Source organism: Rhinoraja longicauda, chromosome 20, assembly GCF_053455715.1.
Source record: "Rhinoraja longicauda isolate Sanriku21f chromosome 20, sRhiLon1.1, whole genome shotgun sequence".
NCBI classification, from domain to species: Eukaryota; Metazoa; Chordata; class Chondrichthyes; order Rajiformes; family Arhynchobatidae; genus Rhinoraja; species Rhinoraja longicauda.
In genome coordinates, this window is record NC_135972.1 from 28082253 (window position 1) to 28102539 (window position 20287).

Sequence of the window (20287 nt, forward strand, 5' to 3'; positions counted from 1 at the left end):
ACAGAAGCATCTGCAGAAGAAATATCCTCACCCAATAAATCCTGTTAGAGCTCTCAGAATTGTCTATTTCACCTATTTTCTGTATTCCAGGGAATATTGGCTTGGAGTCATAGAGTCATGGAGTCGTACAGCACGGAAACAGGCTCTTTGGCCCAACTTGTCCATGCCAACCAAAATGTCCCATCTAAGTTATGGCATTTAATCATGTTTGGCTCATATCCCTCTAAACCTTTCCTATCAATGTACATGTCCAAATGCCTCAATAACTTGGCACACCGGTAGAGTTGCTGCCTTACAGCGCCAGAGACCCGGGTCCAATCCTGACTACGGGTGCTTTAGCTGTAAGGAGTTCGGATGTTCTCCCCGTGACTTGCATGGGGTTTCTCCAGGATCTCTGTTTTCCTCCCACACTCCAAAGACATTCAGGTTTGTAGGCTAATTGGCTTGGTATAATTGTAAATTGTCGCTGGTGCGTGTAAGATAGTGTTAGTTTGCAGGGATCGCTGGTCGGCGCGGACTCGGTAGGCCGAAGGGTCTGTTTCCATGCTGTACCTCTAAACTAAACTAAACTGAACTACTTTCTAGGCATATTCCCACCACCCTCTGTGTGGAAAAGTTGCCCCTCAGGTTTCAATTTAATCTTGCACCTCTCACCTTAAACCTGTGTCCTCTGGTTTTTGATTCCCCTGTCCTGGGAAAAAGTCTGTACCTTCACCCTATCTATTCCCCTCATGATTTTATCCACCTCTATAAGATCATCCTTCAGCCTCCTGAACTCCTAGGCATTAGGTTCCAGCTTCTATTCAATTTCATGATACAAACCCTCATCGCAGGATTCCCTTTACTGAACCTTCATGGAATTTCCTCTGAGCCAATTATCTCCTCTCTGAAAGAAGGAGAAGAAAACCGTATGCATCTCTCCAGGGGTGTGCTCACCAATGCGTGGTATGGATGTGGTAGAACTTCATTATCTTTGTGCTCCATCCCCGGCCAGTTCTTTGTCAGCTTGAAACATTAATTGTGTTTCTTTCTCACAGATGCTGCCTGACTTATTATTTCAAGCAATTATTTGCCCTCATTACATTTCTTTTTGCCGCACATTTTAATAATCAGTTTCTAATTGCCCATCCATGTGCCTTGTGTTGGGTAGATACCTCAGCAATTTCCCTTTCTTCATGTTTAAAGAGCACACTTGAAGACTGGATAGACTAGGCTTGTACTCGCTGGAATTTAGAAGACTGAGGGGGGATCTTATAGAAACATATAAAATTCTTAAGGGGTTGGAGAGGCTAGATGCGGGAAGATTGTTCCCGATGTTGGGGGAGTCCAGAACCAGGGGTCACAGCTTAAGGATAAGGGGGAAGTCTTTTAGGACCGAGATGAGAAAACATTTCTTCACACAGAGAGTGGTGAGTCTGTGGAATTCTCTGCCACAGAAGGTAGTTGAGGCCAGTTCATCGGCTATATTTAAGAGGGAGTTAGATGTGGCCCTTTTTGCTAAAGGGATCAGGGGGTATGGAGAGAAGGCAGGTACAGGTTACTGAGCTGGATGATCAGCCATGATCATATTGAATGGTCGAATGGCCTACTCCTGCACCTATTTTCTATGTTTCTATGTGCTCATAGTTCTTTGCAATTTTCAATTGACCCAGGTATTAGACAATTCAGCAGCAATTCCCTTCCATTGCCCTCACTCCATTGTTGTTGTATTCCCTTTACCTGTCAGATCTCAGTTTTTGAATGCACAGTGGTGCAGCGGAAGATTTGCTTCCTTACTGCGCCAGAGATCCGGGTTAGATCCTGACCACGGGTGCTGTCTGTACGGAGTTTGTACGTTCTCTATGTGACCACGTGGGTTTTCCTTTGGTGCTCCAGTTTCCACCCACATTCCAAAGTGGCTTCGGTTGTAAATTCTCCCTAGTGTGCAGGATAGTGCTCGTGTGTGGGGGTCGCTGGTCGGTGTGGGCTGATGGGCCTGTTTCCACGCTGTATCTTCAAACTAAACAAAATTTTAAAGATAGACACAAAAACCAGGAGTAACTCAGCGAGACAGGGAGCATCGCTGGAGAGAAGGAATGAGCGACGTTTCGGGTCGAGACCCTTCTTCACCCAGTCCTTCTCTCCAGGGATGCTGCCTATCCCGCTGAGTTACTCCAGTTTTTTGTGTCTATCTTTGGTTTAAACCAGCATCTGCAGTTCCTTCCTACAAAATTAATAAAATGTTGGCTTCCAGTGTAAATGCCAGATTGATGCAGAGTGGGATTATTTTTCTGAAACCTCCTGCTGATACAAGAGGCTCCCTGCAACTCGTTAGTGTTCTTCTTTGCAGAAGTTGAAGGAAAATCTGTCCATTAGCCATGACTGCAACATCCCATCACCCGCGAGGTAAAACTGTCCAGGAACAAATTAGGGACCTGAATTATTAACCTGCAAGTTGTTGATTGCCTTTTTAAAAATCCTCTGATTCCTAGCTACCACTCAACTCCTAATGATGAGATGTCACAGACCTTCTTTTAAAGTAGATACCTGTTCACCTTTAACTTTGAGAAATGAGTTCAGGAAAGCTGTCATATCTCTTCCTTAAATGGACATTTAAATGCCCCATCCTCTTCACTTGACAGTTTCCTACATTCTCTGATAATGTAACACATATCCTAAAGGACAGTGACCCAAAAGTGCAGCTCTCAATCCTTTCTCCTGTCCATGCTGCCGTTGGAAATGGATCCAATTGCGGCGTAAATTTGCTCCCCTAAGAACCTAATTGGCTATTATTGATGCAGATGGTTAGACTATATATTTTTTTATGGAGGAGTGTCTCCCATTTATTTCAACTAAACCAAATTTCAGAAGCAGAGTTAAATGCAGTGCCGTCACTATATTGCACGTTTAACGCTAATAACCAGGGTGAATTTCTGTCCACGTATATTTTAAGTGAAGCTATGGCACACATTTGTACAGACTCAGCAATCCGCATTCTAGAAGTCATATTTCAGATAGCGTCTCTCCTGTTGTTTTACAGCACATCTGTCATATTTTAGTTTAGGGAATGAAATGTATTCAAGAATCACGTGTACTTTTCTCACAGTCTGCAGTATCGGAGAATATAAAGGAGCCCATCATTTTTGACACTTTTCAAGGCCCTAACATTGCATTTATCAGCAAATTTCATGGCATTGAACACGCGCTTGACAGAATATTGTGAGTCTTTGGCCTTAGCATCAATGAGCAGCTTTAAATTCAAAGCTAAGCTGACTTTGAAATGTATTCTTACATGTATTGGCCGTTTTTACAGCGTTTTATTAAAAAAAAATTGCCATATGTTTTAATCTAGATAAAATGCATAAATGAGGATCATTGCTGGACATTTCCATTTTAAATTCTTATTCGTTTAACTTCTGATGGCTGTGTCCGTGAACATCACTGGAAATCAAGGAAATGAAAATATGAAATGTTGGAATGGGTATTGTGGTGCCAATCTAGTTTTGAAGGTTGCAGTTTACTTAAATAATTTCCAATAATTTGAGAATAAATGTGAGACTCTGGTTCCCTCATTGACGTAGCTGGCAGTTCCCCAGCCAAGCACTCAACGATGACCTTACAGTTACATTATACTGGATCAAGTGATTCCAATGTGATAACCGAGCTTCTCTTGCCTATTAACCTCATTGAACAAAATATCAAAGGATGACAGGAATTTATATGGTACCTCTCACAACCTTAGGACATCCCAATGCATGATATAAATGGAGTATTTTTGAACTCTGGGCATTTATTTAATGTGGGAAATGTGGCTGCCAATTAGCCTGCAGTAAGTTTCCATTAACATGATGACCTTTATGAAGATCAGAATCTAATAGCAATTTTCTCCCTGCCAGGACAATATTGAAGCAGAAAGAATTGAGAGTAACACTGTTTGAGAACAATTCTTTTTTCATCCCATTGAAATGTGCAGATTGGATTGTGGTTGACTGAGAAACTAATCCACAAAAAAAAATTGTAGCCAAATCTCAATCCTGAGATTAATTATCCATTTATGTGGTTGATAGACTATTCGATCATTAGACATGAGTTGTGTTCATTTTTAACAAATTGCTCTTGGTCATGTTAATTTATTCTTTATCGTTTTGGGGGAATGTCATTCATTTTCATTTCAGTTAAAGAAGCTCAATAAAATATTTGTATTGTAGTGAATCTCAGACCATTGTATGTGAAGATGGAAATGACTTACATACTACCATGGTAAGGGAGTAACAACAAAAGGGCATAGGTTTAAGGTGAGAGGGGAAAGATTTAAAGAGTATCAGAGGGATCGGTTTTTCACAGAGAGGGTGATGGATATATGGAACAAGCTGCTAGAGAAGGTAGTGGAGGCAGAGATAATTACAGCATTTTAAAGATATTTGGACAGGTACACGGATAGGAAAGGTTTAGAGAGGTTTTTTGCACAAGTATCAGGGTTAATAATCTATAGATTTTTTGTTTATTTGGTGAAGCAGTATAGTTGCTGCCTTACAGTGCCAGGGATCCGTGTTCAATCCTGACTACAGGCGCTCTCTGTATGGAGTTTGCACGCTTTCCCTGTGACCGCGTGGGTTTTCTCCGGGTGCTCCGGTTTCCTCCCACATTCCAAAGGCGAGCAGGTTTCTAGGTTAATAGGCTTCTGAAAATTGTCGATAGTGTTTAGGATAGACCTAGTGTACAGGTGATCAATACAGACTTGGTGGGCCAAAGGACCCGTTTCCACGCTGTATCTCTAAACTAATCTAAACTTATCTATGTGTGTTAAGTTGGTAAGCCTGTTATGTTCGTCCAAGTAAGAGTTTCATTGTTCTGTTGTCGGTACATATGACAATTAAACAGTCCTGACTCTCTTAACTTGAGGGATTTGGGCCAAACGCAGAAAAGCGTGATTAGCATTGTTAGGCATTTTGGTCGACATGAATGCAATGGGCTGAAGGGCCTGTTCCATGCTGTATCTATAAATCAATAAAAGCTAAGTGTTATATCACTATGCCCTCTACTTAATAGAGTTACCAATACATTTAATAATGCCATTAATCAATGGAAGAAGAAAGCCTATATAACTTTGGCAAAAATTTAGGGGAACGTGCCCTCATAAACCTTCAAGCATTAGATTTATATAATAGCTAATCTTGCATAGATGTCATAAAGTGAAACCTGCATTGATGTCAACATAAAAAGTCAAATTAGCATGGAAGGTCAGAATAGGATAACTTTTCACAGTGCGATATTGGGGTTTTCCCCAATGCCTGATATTCCGGCGTAAAGCCCCAGCTGTGCTCTCCACTAACCTTCTCAAAAGTGGACTGCAATCACACAGATGATTCTTATTCCATTTCCACAGCTTGGCCCTTCCCTAAGGTGACATGGCTGAGTCCTGCAGTCCAATGACCCATTGGGTTCAAATATGAAGTCAAACATTCCTTTCTGCTTTCCACTGCAATTTTCAAAACTTAAGTACAAATAACATGTTATTTGAATGCTTTGATGTTTTGCTTCATATTTCTTTATGGCATGGAGTCACGCTACTTTGACCCTTCAAGTCTATGCCAGCATAAATTCCCCACTAATATTTTGTGTAATCCATTAGGCCTACATTATACTCAACAGCTCTGTGTGCTTAGTAATTCGTGCCCTATGTACGGTGAATTTGATTTGCAATTATTAGTTTACAAAGTGTCTTTGAAACAATCTCTTGTTTATGTTGATGATTGAGGGCATGTAATCCACAGACCCATGTAGGTGGAAAATTCAAAACTATTTCTTGTTGAATGGTGGAGCAAGGTACAAAGGCCCAATCATCTCTTCACTCCCCTTTGACACTTAGTTGAAATTATGGACAGAACATTTCATATTTTGGCAGATAGTCCCACAATTTCTACCCTGATACTTAACTATTACATTGCTTACTTTGCTTAATTTAGACTTGCCTAACAATAAATGCTTATTGAATAGCCTTTGGTTTTCTGATCTGTACAGTTCACAGGCTCGATTGGCAAGTAAGTGTTATCCTAATTAATGGGTGCTTTGAAACAGCAGCCTTCCGATATAGAAGGAAAGGTCAGTGCCTTTCACTCAATCAATGGGTAATCACGGTGCCACCCCGAGATTCTGGGGGTCAGTCTAAAATGGAGATGTGTTGGAGCCAGTGGAGACACCTTCACCAACTACCAACAGAGTGGGACACAATGACACAAAACTAGCTGTATGGAGCCGACTGACTATGACCAGCAGTGAATAATGTATATGTTGTGCACTTTCCTTGTCTGTGTCTGGATAAGACTGCCTTCGAACCTAGGAACAAAGCACTGCCTGGTGCCTGGGTGTATGTAATGTAACGGTGCCACGAGAGCAGCCAGGACAACTCTTTCTCATTTCTTGTTGAATGGTGGAGCAAGGTATAAAGGCCAAATCATCTCTTCCTGCTCTCTTAGAGCCCCTTTGTCAGCTTTAGAAAAAATGTTGCTGGAAACACTTTGACCCATGGCAAAGCACTGCCCACAGCTTGGCAGATGATAATCAGAGCATTTGTCTTTCAAAGTTCTGTAATGTTGATCACAAGGTTTTTGAGAAACATCATTTTTTCAGAGTCATTAACTTATCCAGTATTTATTTTTCAGAAATTGTCCCTGTTTCTGAAGGTATACATTTTCAAACTTCTGTACCTTTTGCCTGATGGGAAAGGGGAGAAGAGGGAGTGACTGGGGTGAGACTGGTATTTGATAATGCTGGTAGACATGCCAAGGCAGTGTGAAGCGTAGATGGAGTCCATTGTAGGGCGGTTGGTTTACATGATGGCCTGGGCTATATCCACAACTCTCTGCAATTTCTTGTCGCCTTGGATGGACTGTTCCCAAACCATGCTGTGTTGCATCCCGATAAAGTGCTTTCTACGACGCATCTGTAGAAGTAGGTGAGGATTGTTGGGGACATGAATCTCCAATATTATCCAAGTATTTTTAATTCCTTTGCCATTTCCTTATTCTCCACTAAATTCTTCTATATATGTCTGTTAGAATACCAGCCTGGGGTGTATAAACAGTCTGCCTTCACATATTAAATGTGCAGCCCAGTTTCCACACACAGGGAACAGGACATTTTTCAATCCTGTTTGCAGGCAGAGAACTGAATGAAAATACCTCATCCAACAAAGGTACAAATCTGTACAGATATGACAGTGTGATTGGCCTCTTCCTTGTATCTTGTAGCTTTCATTAGCATAGCCAAATGTTCAGAATAAATTACTTTAAAGAAATTATACTATCTGTTGCCATTCTAAACTTTGTTTTCAGAAATTTAGATTTTGGTCGTGCAGGATAATTATTATCACCTTAGCTTAGTTGGTGCAAGTGTGCAACACCATTATTTACATGCAGACAGACTTAATATAGGAAGAGATTGAACACTTCAAAGATTTTCAAGCTGATTTTACGACACATTGTGCATTATTGTGATCTCTGATTTGTTGATGTGTGTGATTGCATTGGACGTTTAATGTGAAAAACTTCAAGTGACAATGTTTATTATGTTTTCCGTTTTGGTTCGGTGCAGACATCGATGAATGTGCAGAGGGCTTTGTTCAGTGTGACAGCCGTGCTAATTGCATTAACCTCCCTGGATGGTACCATTGTGAGTGCAGGGATGGCTACCATGATAATGGACTCTTTGCAGCTAATGGAGAGACATGTGAAGGTCAGTGTCTGAAAATGAAAGGTTTATTATTTTCATCCCTTCTTGGCAGCAGAACACACTTCACAATAATTTAATTGAATGAAACTAAGCAAAACGTTCAACAAAAAAGGATTCTAACAGTCTTTGGTGTGGCAGTAAAATCCCAATAATCCAGCTACTCCAGGACTTTGGTGGTGCAGCAGACTAACAGTTTTTCCGAACTGTTGGATAGTGCATTAATAGCCAAGCACACCTTTATTTTTTTTAAAAGATACAATGTGTTGGAGTAACTCAGCAGGTCAGGCATCATCTCTGGTGAACATGGATAGGTGATGCTTGGGGTCAGGACCCTTCTTCAGACCCTGACTCTGAGTCTTAGATTCTAAAGAATGGTCCTGACAAGAAAAGTAATCTATCTGAATCTGCAGAAGGGTCCTGGCCTGAACTTTCACCTATCCACTCTGCAGAAGGGTTCTGCCATAAAACATTACTTATACATGTTCTCCGGGGATGCTGCCTGACGCACTGAGTTACTGCAACACTTTGTGTCCTTTTGTTTGTAAACCAGCATCTGCAATTCCTTGTTTCCACACTTTTAGTTCATTAGCTTTGAACATTAACAACATGTATAACAATTATTTACAGTTATGGGAAGTGGGAAACAGAAACTGGTGAGTTTTAGTTCTAAGTGCCTTGTGTCTAAAGTATTTTGACCTCTTCTCGAGCCGCAAGCCTCCCCTCGTTCCTTCCCCCGCCTGTGGTCACACACCCGGCCCACAGACACACATCCCACAGACCCTGCTCCAGCCACACAGTCCACACGCTCTGGGCCCTCAGCTCACCCGGCGGACTCATGAGTGAAGCTGATGACAAACCATCATGATTTCCAAACAGAGTGTAGAAACACCAGCAAATGCCGGTTTACAAAAAATGACACCAAGTGCTGGAGTTTCTCCTGCAGTGTCATAGAGTCTTAGTGTGGAAATAGGCCCTTTGGCTCAACTTGCCCACACCGGCCAACATGCCCCATCTACACTAGTCCCACCTGCTTGCATTTGCCCCATATCCCTCTTAACATGCCCTATCCATGTACCTGTCCAAATATTTTTTAAATGTTGATATAGTACCTGCCTCAAATACCTCCTCTGGCAGCTCGTTCCATACACCCACCACCCTTTGTGTGAAATAGTTGCCCTTCAGGTTCCTATTAAATCTTTCCCCCATCACCTTAAACCTATCTATTCTGGTTCTCGATTTGCCAACTCTGGGCAAGTGACTCTGTGTGTCTACACGATCTAATCCTGTGTGTCAGTGTGTTTCGATTTCCCAACGATCGGGTACCAGATCACTGGAGTATTCTTGCAATCGGCTAAACTGTACCGATTTCTCATTGATGATTCCACAAAGAATCACCACTAGCTGGATTGCAGCATCAATGCACTTTGGACTTGCAGGCCTGAACAATACACCACAAATGCATGGACAGACATCATTAGAAATTGCATTTGATCTCTTGCACTGCAGAGCTCTGCAGGGTCTTCCATAAGTTATTGAACTTGGGGTTAGATGCACTTGATATCTCACCCCTCAGCTTTACGCAAGTTCGAACTGGTTCACTTCAGCCTGACCACTCACCTTGAGATATATTTTTGTATTATTTCTCTTTATTTCACTGGAATGTTTTCAATTGATATTTAATTACTTAAGTGTAGTGTACCGGTACATTTCGTCCATTCTAACTTGTTTTTAAAATAGTTAAATAAACCAATACGAAATGTCGGTGAGCATCAGGGACATTTCTAAGCAGTGAAACAGATGTTTGGGAACACAAGGTGTCAAAGGTGGTGTTGCAGATGTGGTGCTGGAGATGTGCCCCCTGAGGGGTGGGTGGTTGTGACATGTGAGGTGACCATCATGTCATGTCTCAACAATGTAGAAGATCAATGCACCTAATGTTGGGAGCGAACACACACGGCAATTTAAACCATGCACAAGCTGGCCCAATGTCAACCTCCACTTTTATTATCATTATTAAAATGAAATTCTTGAAGTTAACAATTAAATTTCTCCTTCAGAGGTATGTGGCAATCACAAGGACAGGGGGAGATGCAATGGTGCTAAATAAATCTGGCAGATACCAGTTTACAGGTTATTTTATAATACTGCAATGAACTGTAATCACATTAAAGTGTGATTATAATACGGGGAAATGACTGTAGCAGTTAAAAAATAATAATTAATGTGAATGATTTCAATTCGTCCGAATTTGTATCAATTACACTTTCTTCGGATGCTCGGGGGGATTAAACATTTCTGGGTAAATTAATTTAAACTCTGGTAGGTTTAACGAGAGAGAATTATTTATGTCATTTGCAGAGGAGGCATTATGTTAATTGAATATGCAATGTAAAAAATAGTTTACATGCGTCATTTCACAGACATTGATGAATGTGGGACCAGGAGGCACAGTTGCACCAATGATACCGTCTGCTTTAACCTCGAGGGAGGTTACGACTGTAGATGTCCTCATGGAAAAAACTGCACTGGGGATTGCATCCACGAGGGGAAAATAAAGCACAATGGACAGATTTGGGTGCTAGAAAATGACAGGTGCTCAGTCTGCTCCTGCCAGGTGAGTTTCGCACTAAAATATTAATTGTCAGCTCTCCTTGCAACATTTTAATTTTTGATGCACATGTGCGCACACGGACACAGACATGCAGGCACACGCACAGACATGCACACACACACGCAGATACACACAGGCGTACACACACCCACATGCAGATATGCACATGTGCACACACATGCGCGCAGATACACACAAGCACACACACACACTCACACACACACACGCACATTTAGTCTATATCTCCTGCCACTGACTTTGAGGTTTTCATCCAGCTGTTTATCCCACAAACGTTTAAAGTGCCATGCTGTCTCTATTTATTGATTTAACTTATTTATGAGAAATGATTCAGTCTAAATAGAAAAAAGCAAACACCCACCAACCAGATCCTTTCTCTTTCAACTAGCCGATCCCTTTCTTGTTTTCTGTGATATCGCAGCTCAGGTATATTCAAGCTCATATTTATTTATTTTTCCTTTCTTAAGTTTAGTTTGGAGATACAGCAAAGAAGCAGGCCCTTTGGCGCACCAAGTCCACGCTCATTACTAATCACCCATTTACACTAGTTAGATGTTACCTCATTTTCTCACTCCCAACACACTAGGGGCAATTTATAGAAGCAAATTAACCTAAAAATCTGCAGATTTTTGCGATGTGACAGGAAATCGGAGCACCGAGAGGAATCCTGCATGGTCACGGAGAAATTGTGAACTCCACACACATAGCATCTGAGGTCAGGATCAAACCCAGGTCTCTGGTGTTGTGAGACAGCAGTTATATCATCTGCACTGTGCTACCAAAAAAATCTCTCTCTCCCCACCCCCCCCCCCCCCCCCCCCCCCGTATGAATGCTTTCTTTCTCAGCAATTCTGATCCCATGTATTCCATAAGTGAACTAAACAATTCAATAAACAGTGTATCTTTGGCAATCATGAACAAGATATGCTTTCTGAAGAGGATTAATTCAGGGAAAATTAATGGGTCTAATATACATCAGGTTACAATCCTGGACTGAGGAAAATAATTCAAATGCAATGTATCCCAGGGAGTGAAAAATACTCGGGAGGAGACTTGTGAGGTTTTAACATAATTTGGAGGAGATACTGGAGAAGGCCTTGAGAGGGAAGTGACGGAGTAGATTGGAAATCTTCAAATCTTCAAATCACCGCTGTTAAAAATACCCAATGACTTGGCCTCCACGGCCGTCTGATTCACAGATTCACCAGCCTCTGACGAAAGAAATTCCTCCCCATCTCCTTTCTAAAGATACATCCGATTTATTATGAGGCTGTGCTCTCTGGTCTTAGACTTTCCCACTAGTGGAGATATCCTCTCCACATCCACTCTATCCAGGCCTTTCACTATTCGAGAGGTATTAATGAATAGTCAGGAGAATCGGTAAAAACTGGTTAATTCTGAACAGATAGATTTGGGAAGAAGACGTCAATGATTTAGAAGGAGAGCATCCCTTCCTCTCCACAGAGGCTATTTTGTTTGTGAACAGTTCAATGTTTCTACATCTGACTTGCTCTAATTAAAGGTTATATACCTAACCCTTTTGTTACCCTCTGCTGCTGCCTGATGTGCTGCATGTGCGCACAATTTTCTTCTCTTTCTTTTGTTCTATTCTATTCTGATTTGATTCTACTTTCACTGCCAAGTTGCATTGATTTTCCTGGTAGTTACGATGTATTGGAACATTTCCATTATCCTTGTTCAATTATCCATTCACCAGATTAATCACGAGAAATTCTATGAACCAATGCCTTAAGTGCGACATCACTTGATTGCCCAATGTACTAACACCTGTCTCCTCAGGACGAACATAAATCACATTTGCAGCCCAGGAGTGACTGAATTCACTTTAGTTATTGCTGCTTCATCTGTCTGAGAGCGTTGCAACTCTGTAAGCATGGGTCATCATCCTATCTCTGATATCCTAGGTTTGAGGAAGGGTCCCGACCCAAATTGTCACCTATCCATTTTCTCCAGAGATGCTGTCTGACCGGCTGAGCTACTCGAGCATTTTGTATCAATCTATCTATTTCTGATATAGTTTAATTTAGAGATTCAGTACGGAAACGGACCCTTTGGCCCACTGAGACTTTGCCGACAACGATGACCCGTGCACCAGTTCTATGCTATCCCACTTCTGCATCCCACGCACTAGAAGCAATTTACAGAAAGCAATTAACCTACAAACCTGCACGTCTTTGGAATGTGGGAGGAAACCAGAGCACCCGGGGGAAACATACGCAGTCACAGGGAGAATGTACAAACTCCTTACAGACAGCACCCGCAGTCAGGATTGCACCCGGGTCTCCAGCACCGTGAGGCAGCAACTCTACCGCTGAGCCACTGTGCCACCCTATATTAATCTTCTGAATTTATAAGTCAATGTAAATGTGAATTCATCTGCCTACCTTATTTTCATAAGTGCTTTCTTGTTTCTAGTTAAAACTGCATTTATGTGATTATATTTCGTAATCTGAAAAGATTAAGGATTGCGAAATGGCATTAGGAAAGTTGAACCAAAGCTCTGCGATAGAGAAAGAGACACTTGCCCAGTTCCAACTGGTGAGAGGAGATATCATGAAATTGGGGTGTGTAGAGGATAGAAGTGAATAGAATCTGAACTAATTGGCATCAGCTTCCTTCCGATGTGTTAGCCCTTGATTTGAAATGGAAAATAAATTGGAGACAAATTTGAGGTAGTTCTCCTCCCTTGGTCTTGTTGTCTGGTTGATCTCCATTTTAAGTGACACTCAAAGGTGATACAATAAATCTAAGTACACAAGGAAATGATAAGAGTCTATTCTGCTTTTACTACACTAGATCTCCATATATGTTTTAGCTAAATAGATTGTGTGGAATTAATTCTGTGGTCAGTTACTTCTATTGGGTTTAACCTTAATCATGCCACAGTGTTGTTCTTTATTTGAGATTGGACAGAACATGTTTCCTTTTTTAGGGAGAGTGGTGATAAAGGTCAGCTGGTTGTCAATTTGCAAAATATCATCAGTGCAGCAGTAACTTTAATCTTCATTCACAATCTTCTGCTGCCAAAAAGCCAACTAGAGCACATTTCAGATCCCCTTTGAAAAGTGAACTGGACATCTTAAAAGACCCCTTTAAAGATTAAAAATCCTTGTGAAACCATTGTTGTGAAAGTGCATTCCTTGCTGGACATTCAGAAAGAGATTGGGGAATCTGGAAATTCTGAAATTTCTACTTCAGTTTAGTTTAAAGATACATCGTGGAAACAGGCTCTTTGGCCTACCGAGTTCGTGCCGACCAACCATCACCTGTGCACAAGTTCTATACTACCCACGTAGTCACAGGGAGAATGTACAAACTCCATACATAGAGCACACGTAGTCAGGTTTGTACCAGGGTTGGTGTTAAGAGGCAGCAGTTCTACCCGATATGCCATTGGGTCACTGGAAATGTTGACTCTCTCTGTTCCTCATTAGTTTACCCCCACTCTTGGCTGTAAGGCAGCAACACCTATACCAGCACTGACTACGGGTGCTGCACTGTAAGGAGTTTGTACGTTCTCCCCGTGACCTGCGTGGGTTTTCTCCGAGATCTTCGGTTTCCTCCCACACTCCAAAGACGTACAGGTATGTAGGTTAATTGGCTGGGTAAATGTTAAAAAGAATTGTCCCTAGTGGGTGTAGGATAGTGTTAATGTGCGGGGATCACTGGGCGGCACGGACTTGGAGGGCCGAAAAGGCCTGTTTCCGGCTGTATATATATGATATGATGATGAGCACGCCAATGTTTTCTTACATTAAAGCAGGAGTCAGCTATTGTGGAGTGGGGGCTTCAACCATAAAGAATTATCATTTTTTAAGGCAAGAAATATGGTAAATAACACAATTCAAAGGAACTGCAAGAGGGGTGCTCCTGAAATTATTCCTTCCTATTGATAAATAGTAACAATTATAGTAACAATTAAATATTGTGTGCTCCACCAAACACATTGTTTTCATTCTCCACCAGAGTGGTTTGGTCTTGTGTCGACGGATGGTCTGTGATTGTGAAAACCCAACCGTGGATCTTTTCTGTTGCCCTGAATGTGATCCTCGGCTGACCAGCCAATGTCTGAATCAAAACGGAGACGTGATCTATAAAAGTGGAGACATTTGGGTGCAAGATTGTCAACAGTGCCATTGCGTGGTAAGTCAAGGCTTGATAAAATGTGACGCTTAATACACGCCGGTCTAGACAGTCGGTCATTCCTGAATTAAATGTAGCACGTGAGAGACTTGGGCAGATCCCAAAATAAATGGTGACAGGCATTTCTGAGTATTTTACCATGGATTAACTAAATTAAAACATCATTGACAAGTAGAGCTTTGGAATACGATCAGAGAGCAAAAAAATGCGAATAGTGCAATTTTAAAAGCCATTTTGTACCTTTTCCGTAACAGTTAAATAGACATTGAAAGCAATGAATTTACACGACTGGTGAACTTGCCCAAATATTTGCCCAGTCAGAGATTATCAGAGTGATGACAGTACAATGTTATCCATCACCTCTGTTTGAGTGCTTACAAATTAAATTATATTCTTTTGCTTTCAACACAAAATCAATGGTTTGGGAATAAAGTAAACTTGAATTGATTTGGTCTCAAAATAGTATTGAATGGTTTCTGAAGTCCAAAGATGAATTTGCTGGCATTTTGAGTGGAGGGAAGAGGGGGGGGGGAGGGTTGTTGTTGGAGAAGCCAGTAAAAAGAGCTTTAGAATAGAAACGAATGGTGTTTTCTACGCATTGACCGCAACATTGGTTGGACTTGCATCCGTTTGGAAATGGAACATTGGTGTTACTGCAGGATTTAAAGTCCTGAAAGATGATTAAAGGGGCACAGATCAAGATTATTTTAACACACACAAGCAAATTAAGTGTGAGAAACTGGAATGGTTACCAGGACTGCAGGAATGCAAAGTCTCTCTGGATCTCCGATGTGGCAATAGAAACAATACTGCAAGAAAATAAGTAATGGAGAACAATTGTCCAGAACAAAGAGTGCTCCAGAGACCTAAGGAGAATTGCCCAAGGGTCACAGCAAGAATCCAGCAAGCCAATTTCATTAATGTGTGTAAGCCTGCACAAGGTAAACACACACTGAGTCAAAGATCAACTGTTATTCCCCTCAGTAGAGAGGATAATAGAATAGAATAAAATAAAATAATTTTTATTAGCCAAGTATTTATACATGCAAGGAATTTGCCGTGGTGCTTTGTTCACATGGATAAAAACATGATATACAGTAGACTATTAAAAATAAAACATTATAATTTAAACCTGCGAAAATAAAGTACCAGAGTAAAAAGATGTTACAGTCTTTTGGTTGTTGAGTAGAGCTACTGCTCGTGGAAAAAAAGCTGTTTTTATGTCTGGCTGTGGCGGCTTTGATAGTGCGGAGTCGCCTCCCAGAGAGAAGTGCTTCAAAGAGTTTGTGGCCAGGGTCAGAGGGGTCAGAGATGATCTTACCCACTCGCTTCCTGACCCTTGCAGTGTCCAATAACAAAGGTGTACTGATTTAAAGCCTATGTGGAAGAGACTTGAGGAAAAATAATTTAATTGAAAGATTAATAATGCTCTGGAACTTTCTGCCTAAAAGAGTGATGGAAACAGATTTAAAGGCAGGCTAATATTTTATTCGTAAAACAGTATCTTATAACACTTGTACATTTATATATTGCAGTTGAGTTTATTGTCACATGCACAAGTAGAGTGATGTACAGGCACAATGAAAATGGTGCTTTCAGCAGCATCAGAGACACATGGACTGAGACAGCTCACAAAAAACATTAATTGTACAGAAATTGCACATTTATTCTATGAGACAGGGAAAAGAAACCAACTGTGCCAAAAAAAAGGCAAGAGTGCAAAACCCAATTAGAAAATACGTAAGTCGGGTAGGAAGGAACTGCTGATGCCAGTTTATACTGAAGACAGGCACCAAATGCTGAAGTAAGTCAGCGGGTCAGACAGCATCTCTGGACAAAAAGAATAGAAAATGTTTCAGATCAGAACCCTTCTTCAGACAGAAATTAAGTCCATGGTAGTGTAAGAGATGGTTGGTGGTGTTCCATTGCTGAGGTAGGATTAGAGTTGTGCAGGTCGGTTCAAGAAGCTGATGGTTGAAGGAAATTAATTGTTCCAGTCCTGGTGGTGTGGGAGTTCATGTTTCTGTACCTTCTGCCCAACAGTATCAGCATGAAGAGGGCACAGTCTGAATTGTTGGGATCAGCTTTGACTTGGGTCTCATATTCTGTGGTGATCTCTTTGTCCTTTTTTAATGTTCCTTGAGATGACATTCTGATGAGTGGTGAGCAAAGTGCCTGTCCCACTTAGGCGATATTTTAGGCGATTGCCGGCGACTGTCAAAGTCGTAGCAGATTGCCAACATTTTCTTTTACCCTACGACAATGACCACGACAATGCCGAGTCAGGTCGAGATTACACCGTCTTCGGAAACATCGCAAAATTCCCATGCTGTCAATGCTTCTCCGGCGTCCTAATTTTCGCTGAAATCACTGACAAGTCGGTAAGTACTTGAGAGTTTTGAAATATAACATCTTGGCCGGGTTACTTGAAAACCAAGCTTCACGGTATCAAGGCATAAACTGGATTGACTTCCAGTTTACTAATAGCAGTATTAAGAAATTTAAGTTTTAAAGTGGTTAAATGGATTTTTGTGCGGAGTGTGGGCATTCTTTGAAAATGTACGGGAGATGCATATCTGGTTTCTGGATTGCATATCTGGGTTGGGAGCCTACTTTAAATGTAATCGCTGATGGCCATGAACATCGCGAAAATTCCCATGCTTACTTGACCGTCAAACTGTCGCCTCCAATCTACCTGTCAAATGTCCTGACGGTAACTAAATTGGTTAAACACAAGTATTTTATGGTATCTTCAAATGACTTTACTTAATTTAATATTATGTGCTTGTAAATGCATCTAAGAGAACCTAGCAAACCTGGGGACAGCATGCGACAGTGCCCGCAATAAGCAACGATACCTGGCGACAAGCCAGCTGTCGCCGAGAAATTTCATACCGGTTGATTTCTCAGCGACGCGCCGAGATCCACTACGATTCTTTGAAGACTCCTCACGATCATGCCCGCGACACCCCGGCGAACTGTCGGCGTCAGCCTAGTCGCCGGCAGTCGCCTTAAAATCGTCTAAGTGGGACAGGCCCACAAGTTAACCACCTCTTCCATTCAACGTCAGGTTGGGAAGCCGGGATGTTGTATCCGTATGTGTGTGAGTCTCAGTCTCATTCCCAGTGCAAGCCGTATAATTGCATTTACATTAAGTTAGCGTGATATCAACTTTCCTTTACATATGTTCCTTAAGCAAATAATCCAAGGGTTTGTTTTAAAAGAAAACCCTTGTCGCAGTCCCTCAGTATGCAATAGTGGGAGGACATTAAATTGTGGCCTTTCTCCATTGAGCATTGGTTGTGGTTACATTAAATGTCCTTGCATTTTTCAACATGACAGTCCTGGACCATGAGATATGCCACTTTCTAATACTCAATCATGGACAGGTCCTTTTCTATTTGTTGATGGGTGGCAAAGAATTTAGGTACAGAGTTTTCCTTCTTGCAATACTGTGCCAAACCACCTGTCTCTTTTGGACTGTTACTGCAGAAAAGAACGCATTATTTGGTTAAGAGGCAGTCAAGCAGTGGTCTGTAGAGAATATCCTCAAGGAGCTGTGGAAAAAAGATGATGGATCCTGTCAGATCCTGCGCAGAATCTCAAAATCATTCAGCAGAATTCTGATCTGCAGAAATTACAAACAAGTACCAAACTTAACTGGTGGTGAGAAGGACCTTTCCTGTCAAGTCCTGTTTGCAGAGCTGGCCTCTGTGCTGAAACACCGTGACTTTGAAGCGGCTGTGCTAGGGTTTGGACAATCGGCTAGAATGTGAAGGTCTGGAAAGAGATGTGGTGCCTTTTGTTGAGGCTCATTTTGAACAGCTGTATTGTACAGGCTGTTCTCTACATCTTGTTGCCAGGGATACACACGTTAACTGCTGCTGAAGGATTATCAAGTTGATGAAAGCTGCCTTTTGGTCTCCTCGCCTGGATGAGCACGTGAAGAGCCTTGACTTACTTAACAAGCAATGGAGCAAGTAGTATAAAATGAGATGAATGCAATCAGATCCTTGTTTAGGCCCCGTGGATATGGTAGGACTAAATTATGCCCTTTGGTGCTAAAGGTTCTATGATTTCCTCACATAAGCATCAGATCAAAAAGAGGGGTGATCTAATAGAGGTGCACAAAATCATGAGAGTAATAGATCGCGTAGGCACATAGGGTCTCTTGCCCAGATTAGGGGAATCGAGAACCAGAGGACTTAGGTTTAAGGTGAGGAGAGAAAGATTTAATAGGAACTCGAGGTGGTAACTTTTTCACACAAAGGGTGGTGGATGTATGGAACGAGCTACCAGAGAAGGTAGTTGAGGTGGGTACTATTGCAACGTTTAAGAACCATGAAGAAAGGTAAATGGATAGGACAAGTTTAGAGGGATATGGGCCAAATGCAGGCAGGTGGGACAAGTGTAGATGAGACATGTTGGTCGGTGTGGGCATATCTTTTCAAAACGATCTTAAAATATTTGAAAAGATATGTGTGACATAATTTCATTCCATTTGCATGGGATTTTCCAAAAATCTCTCTATCCAAAATTAAAATGGAAACTAGTTACCGAAGCAGGCATTACAATACAGTTCCACCTACTGTTTGGATCTTTCTTTAGTTGGAAGCGGTGCAAAAATACAAGCTAATATGACAATTATCAACGTACTGAAGGGCAACCCATCAAGCTAATAAAGGCTTAGATTTTCAGCAACTTGTAGATTATTTACCACCATGTTAAAAAGATCAATCATCGCAAATTAGCTTCATATTTTACACCCTATCCAATAGAATAGATCATTAACCGGGGGCTTAAAAGATGGCAGATTTTGTATGATCTGCATTTTGCTTGGCAATAAAAGTTAAAAACTCTATCAACATATTAAAAGGACTATTACACACAATTGATTTCCAATGGATATAAAATTTCAACAGCTTGATGATACCAATGGCAACACATTATGTGTGAGCACTTCTTTGTGCATCTAGATGCCAATACTTCAGTGCCTCAGTGCAATTGATATAATAGGCATATTGCTTCCATGAGCGATATAGTAAATAAACTGTTAGATCTTTTTTTTTAAAGAATTCTCTAGCCTTCTTTATGGCAAAACTAAAATTGACAGAGGAAATTTAATTAAGTATCTGCATTTGGGATAATTTCAGAATACTTAAGTAATGTGTTTTTCAGGAAATAATATGAGTAAACTTTGCCTCAGATTCAATGCTGTAAAAGTAATCTGTTCTTGAACTGAGGTGTGGATGAAAACTTACCCTGAAGATCATTAATCACTAGTTTAGACTTTAGAGATACAGCACAGAAACAGGCACTTTAGCCAACCAAGTCCGCACCAACAAGCAATCATCCCATACACTAGTACTACCCTACACACCAGGGACAATTTTACAGAAGCCCAATTAACTCACAAACCTGCACTTCTTTGGCGTGTGGGAGGAAACCGGAGCACCTGGAGAAAACCCACGTGGTCACTGGAAAACGTACAAAACTCCATCAGGATCGAACCTGGAATTCTGACGCTGTAAGGTAGCAACTCCACTGCTGTGCCACTGACTCAACTGCAGCTAGCAAATATATCAGGGTTAAATCGATATCCAAATCAGCATTCAGCTGAGTAGCCGGAGCAGAATATTGGAAAGAATTTCAAAAACAGGGAAGCACCCACTCCTCTTTGCTCTGCAGGAAAATGTATTCAAAAGTAAGGAAAAAACTGACCTAGAATTGACAATTATAAGAGCAGCTGTAGATTTGAAACAGACTTGCTTATTTACTCCTGAA

General features: G+C 41.2%; 1 protein-coding gene across 1 annotated transcript in view; it reads left to right on the top strand.

The window, feature by feature from the left end:
• The window catches only part of LOC144603681 (protein NEL-like), a 230010-nt gene that overhangs the window by 202004 nt on the left and 7719 nt on the right, over positions 1–20287 (top strand). The window contains exons 16-18 of the mRNA XM_078417297.1: positions 7573–7713; positions 10131–10324; positions 14327–14503. Of these exons, the coding sequence (XP_078273423.1) occupies positions 7573–7713; positions 10131–10324; positions 14327–14503 (512 nt within the window). The remainder of the gene's footprint in view (positions 1–7572; positions 7714–10130; positions 10325–14326; positions 14504–20287) is intronic.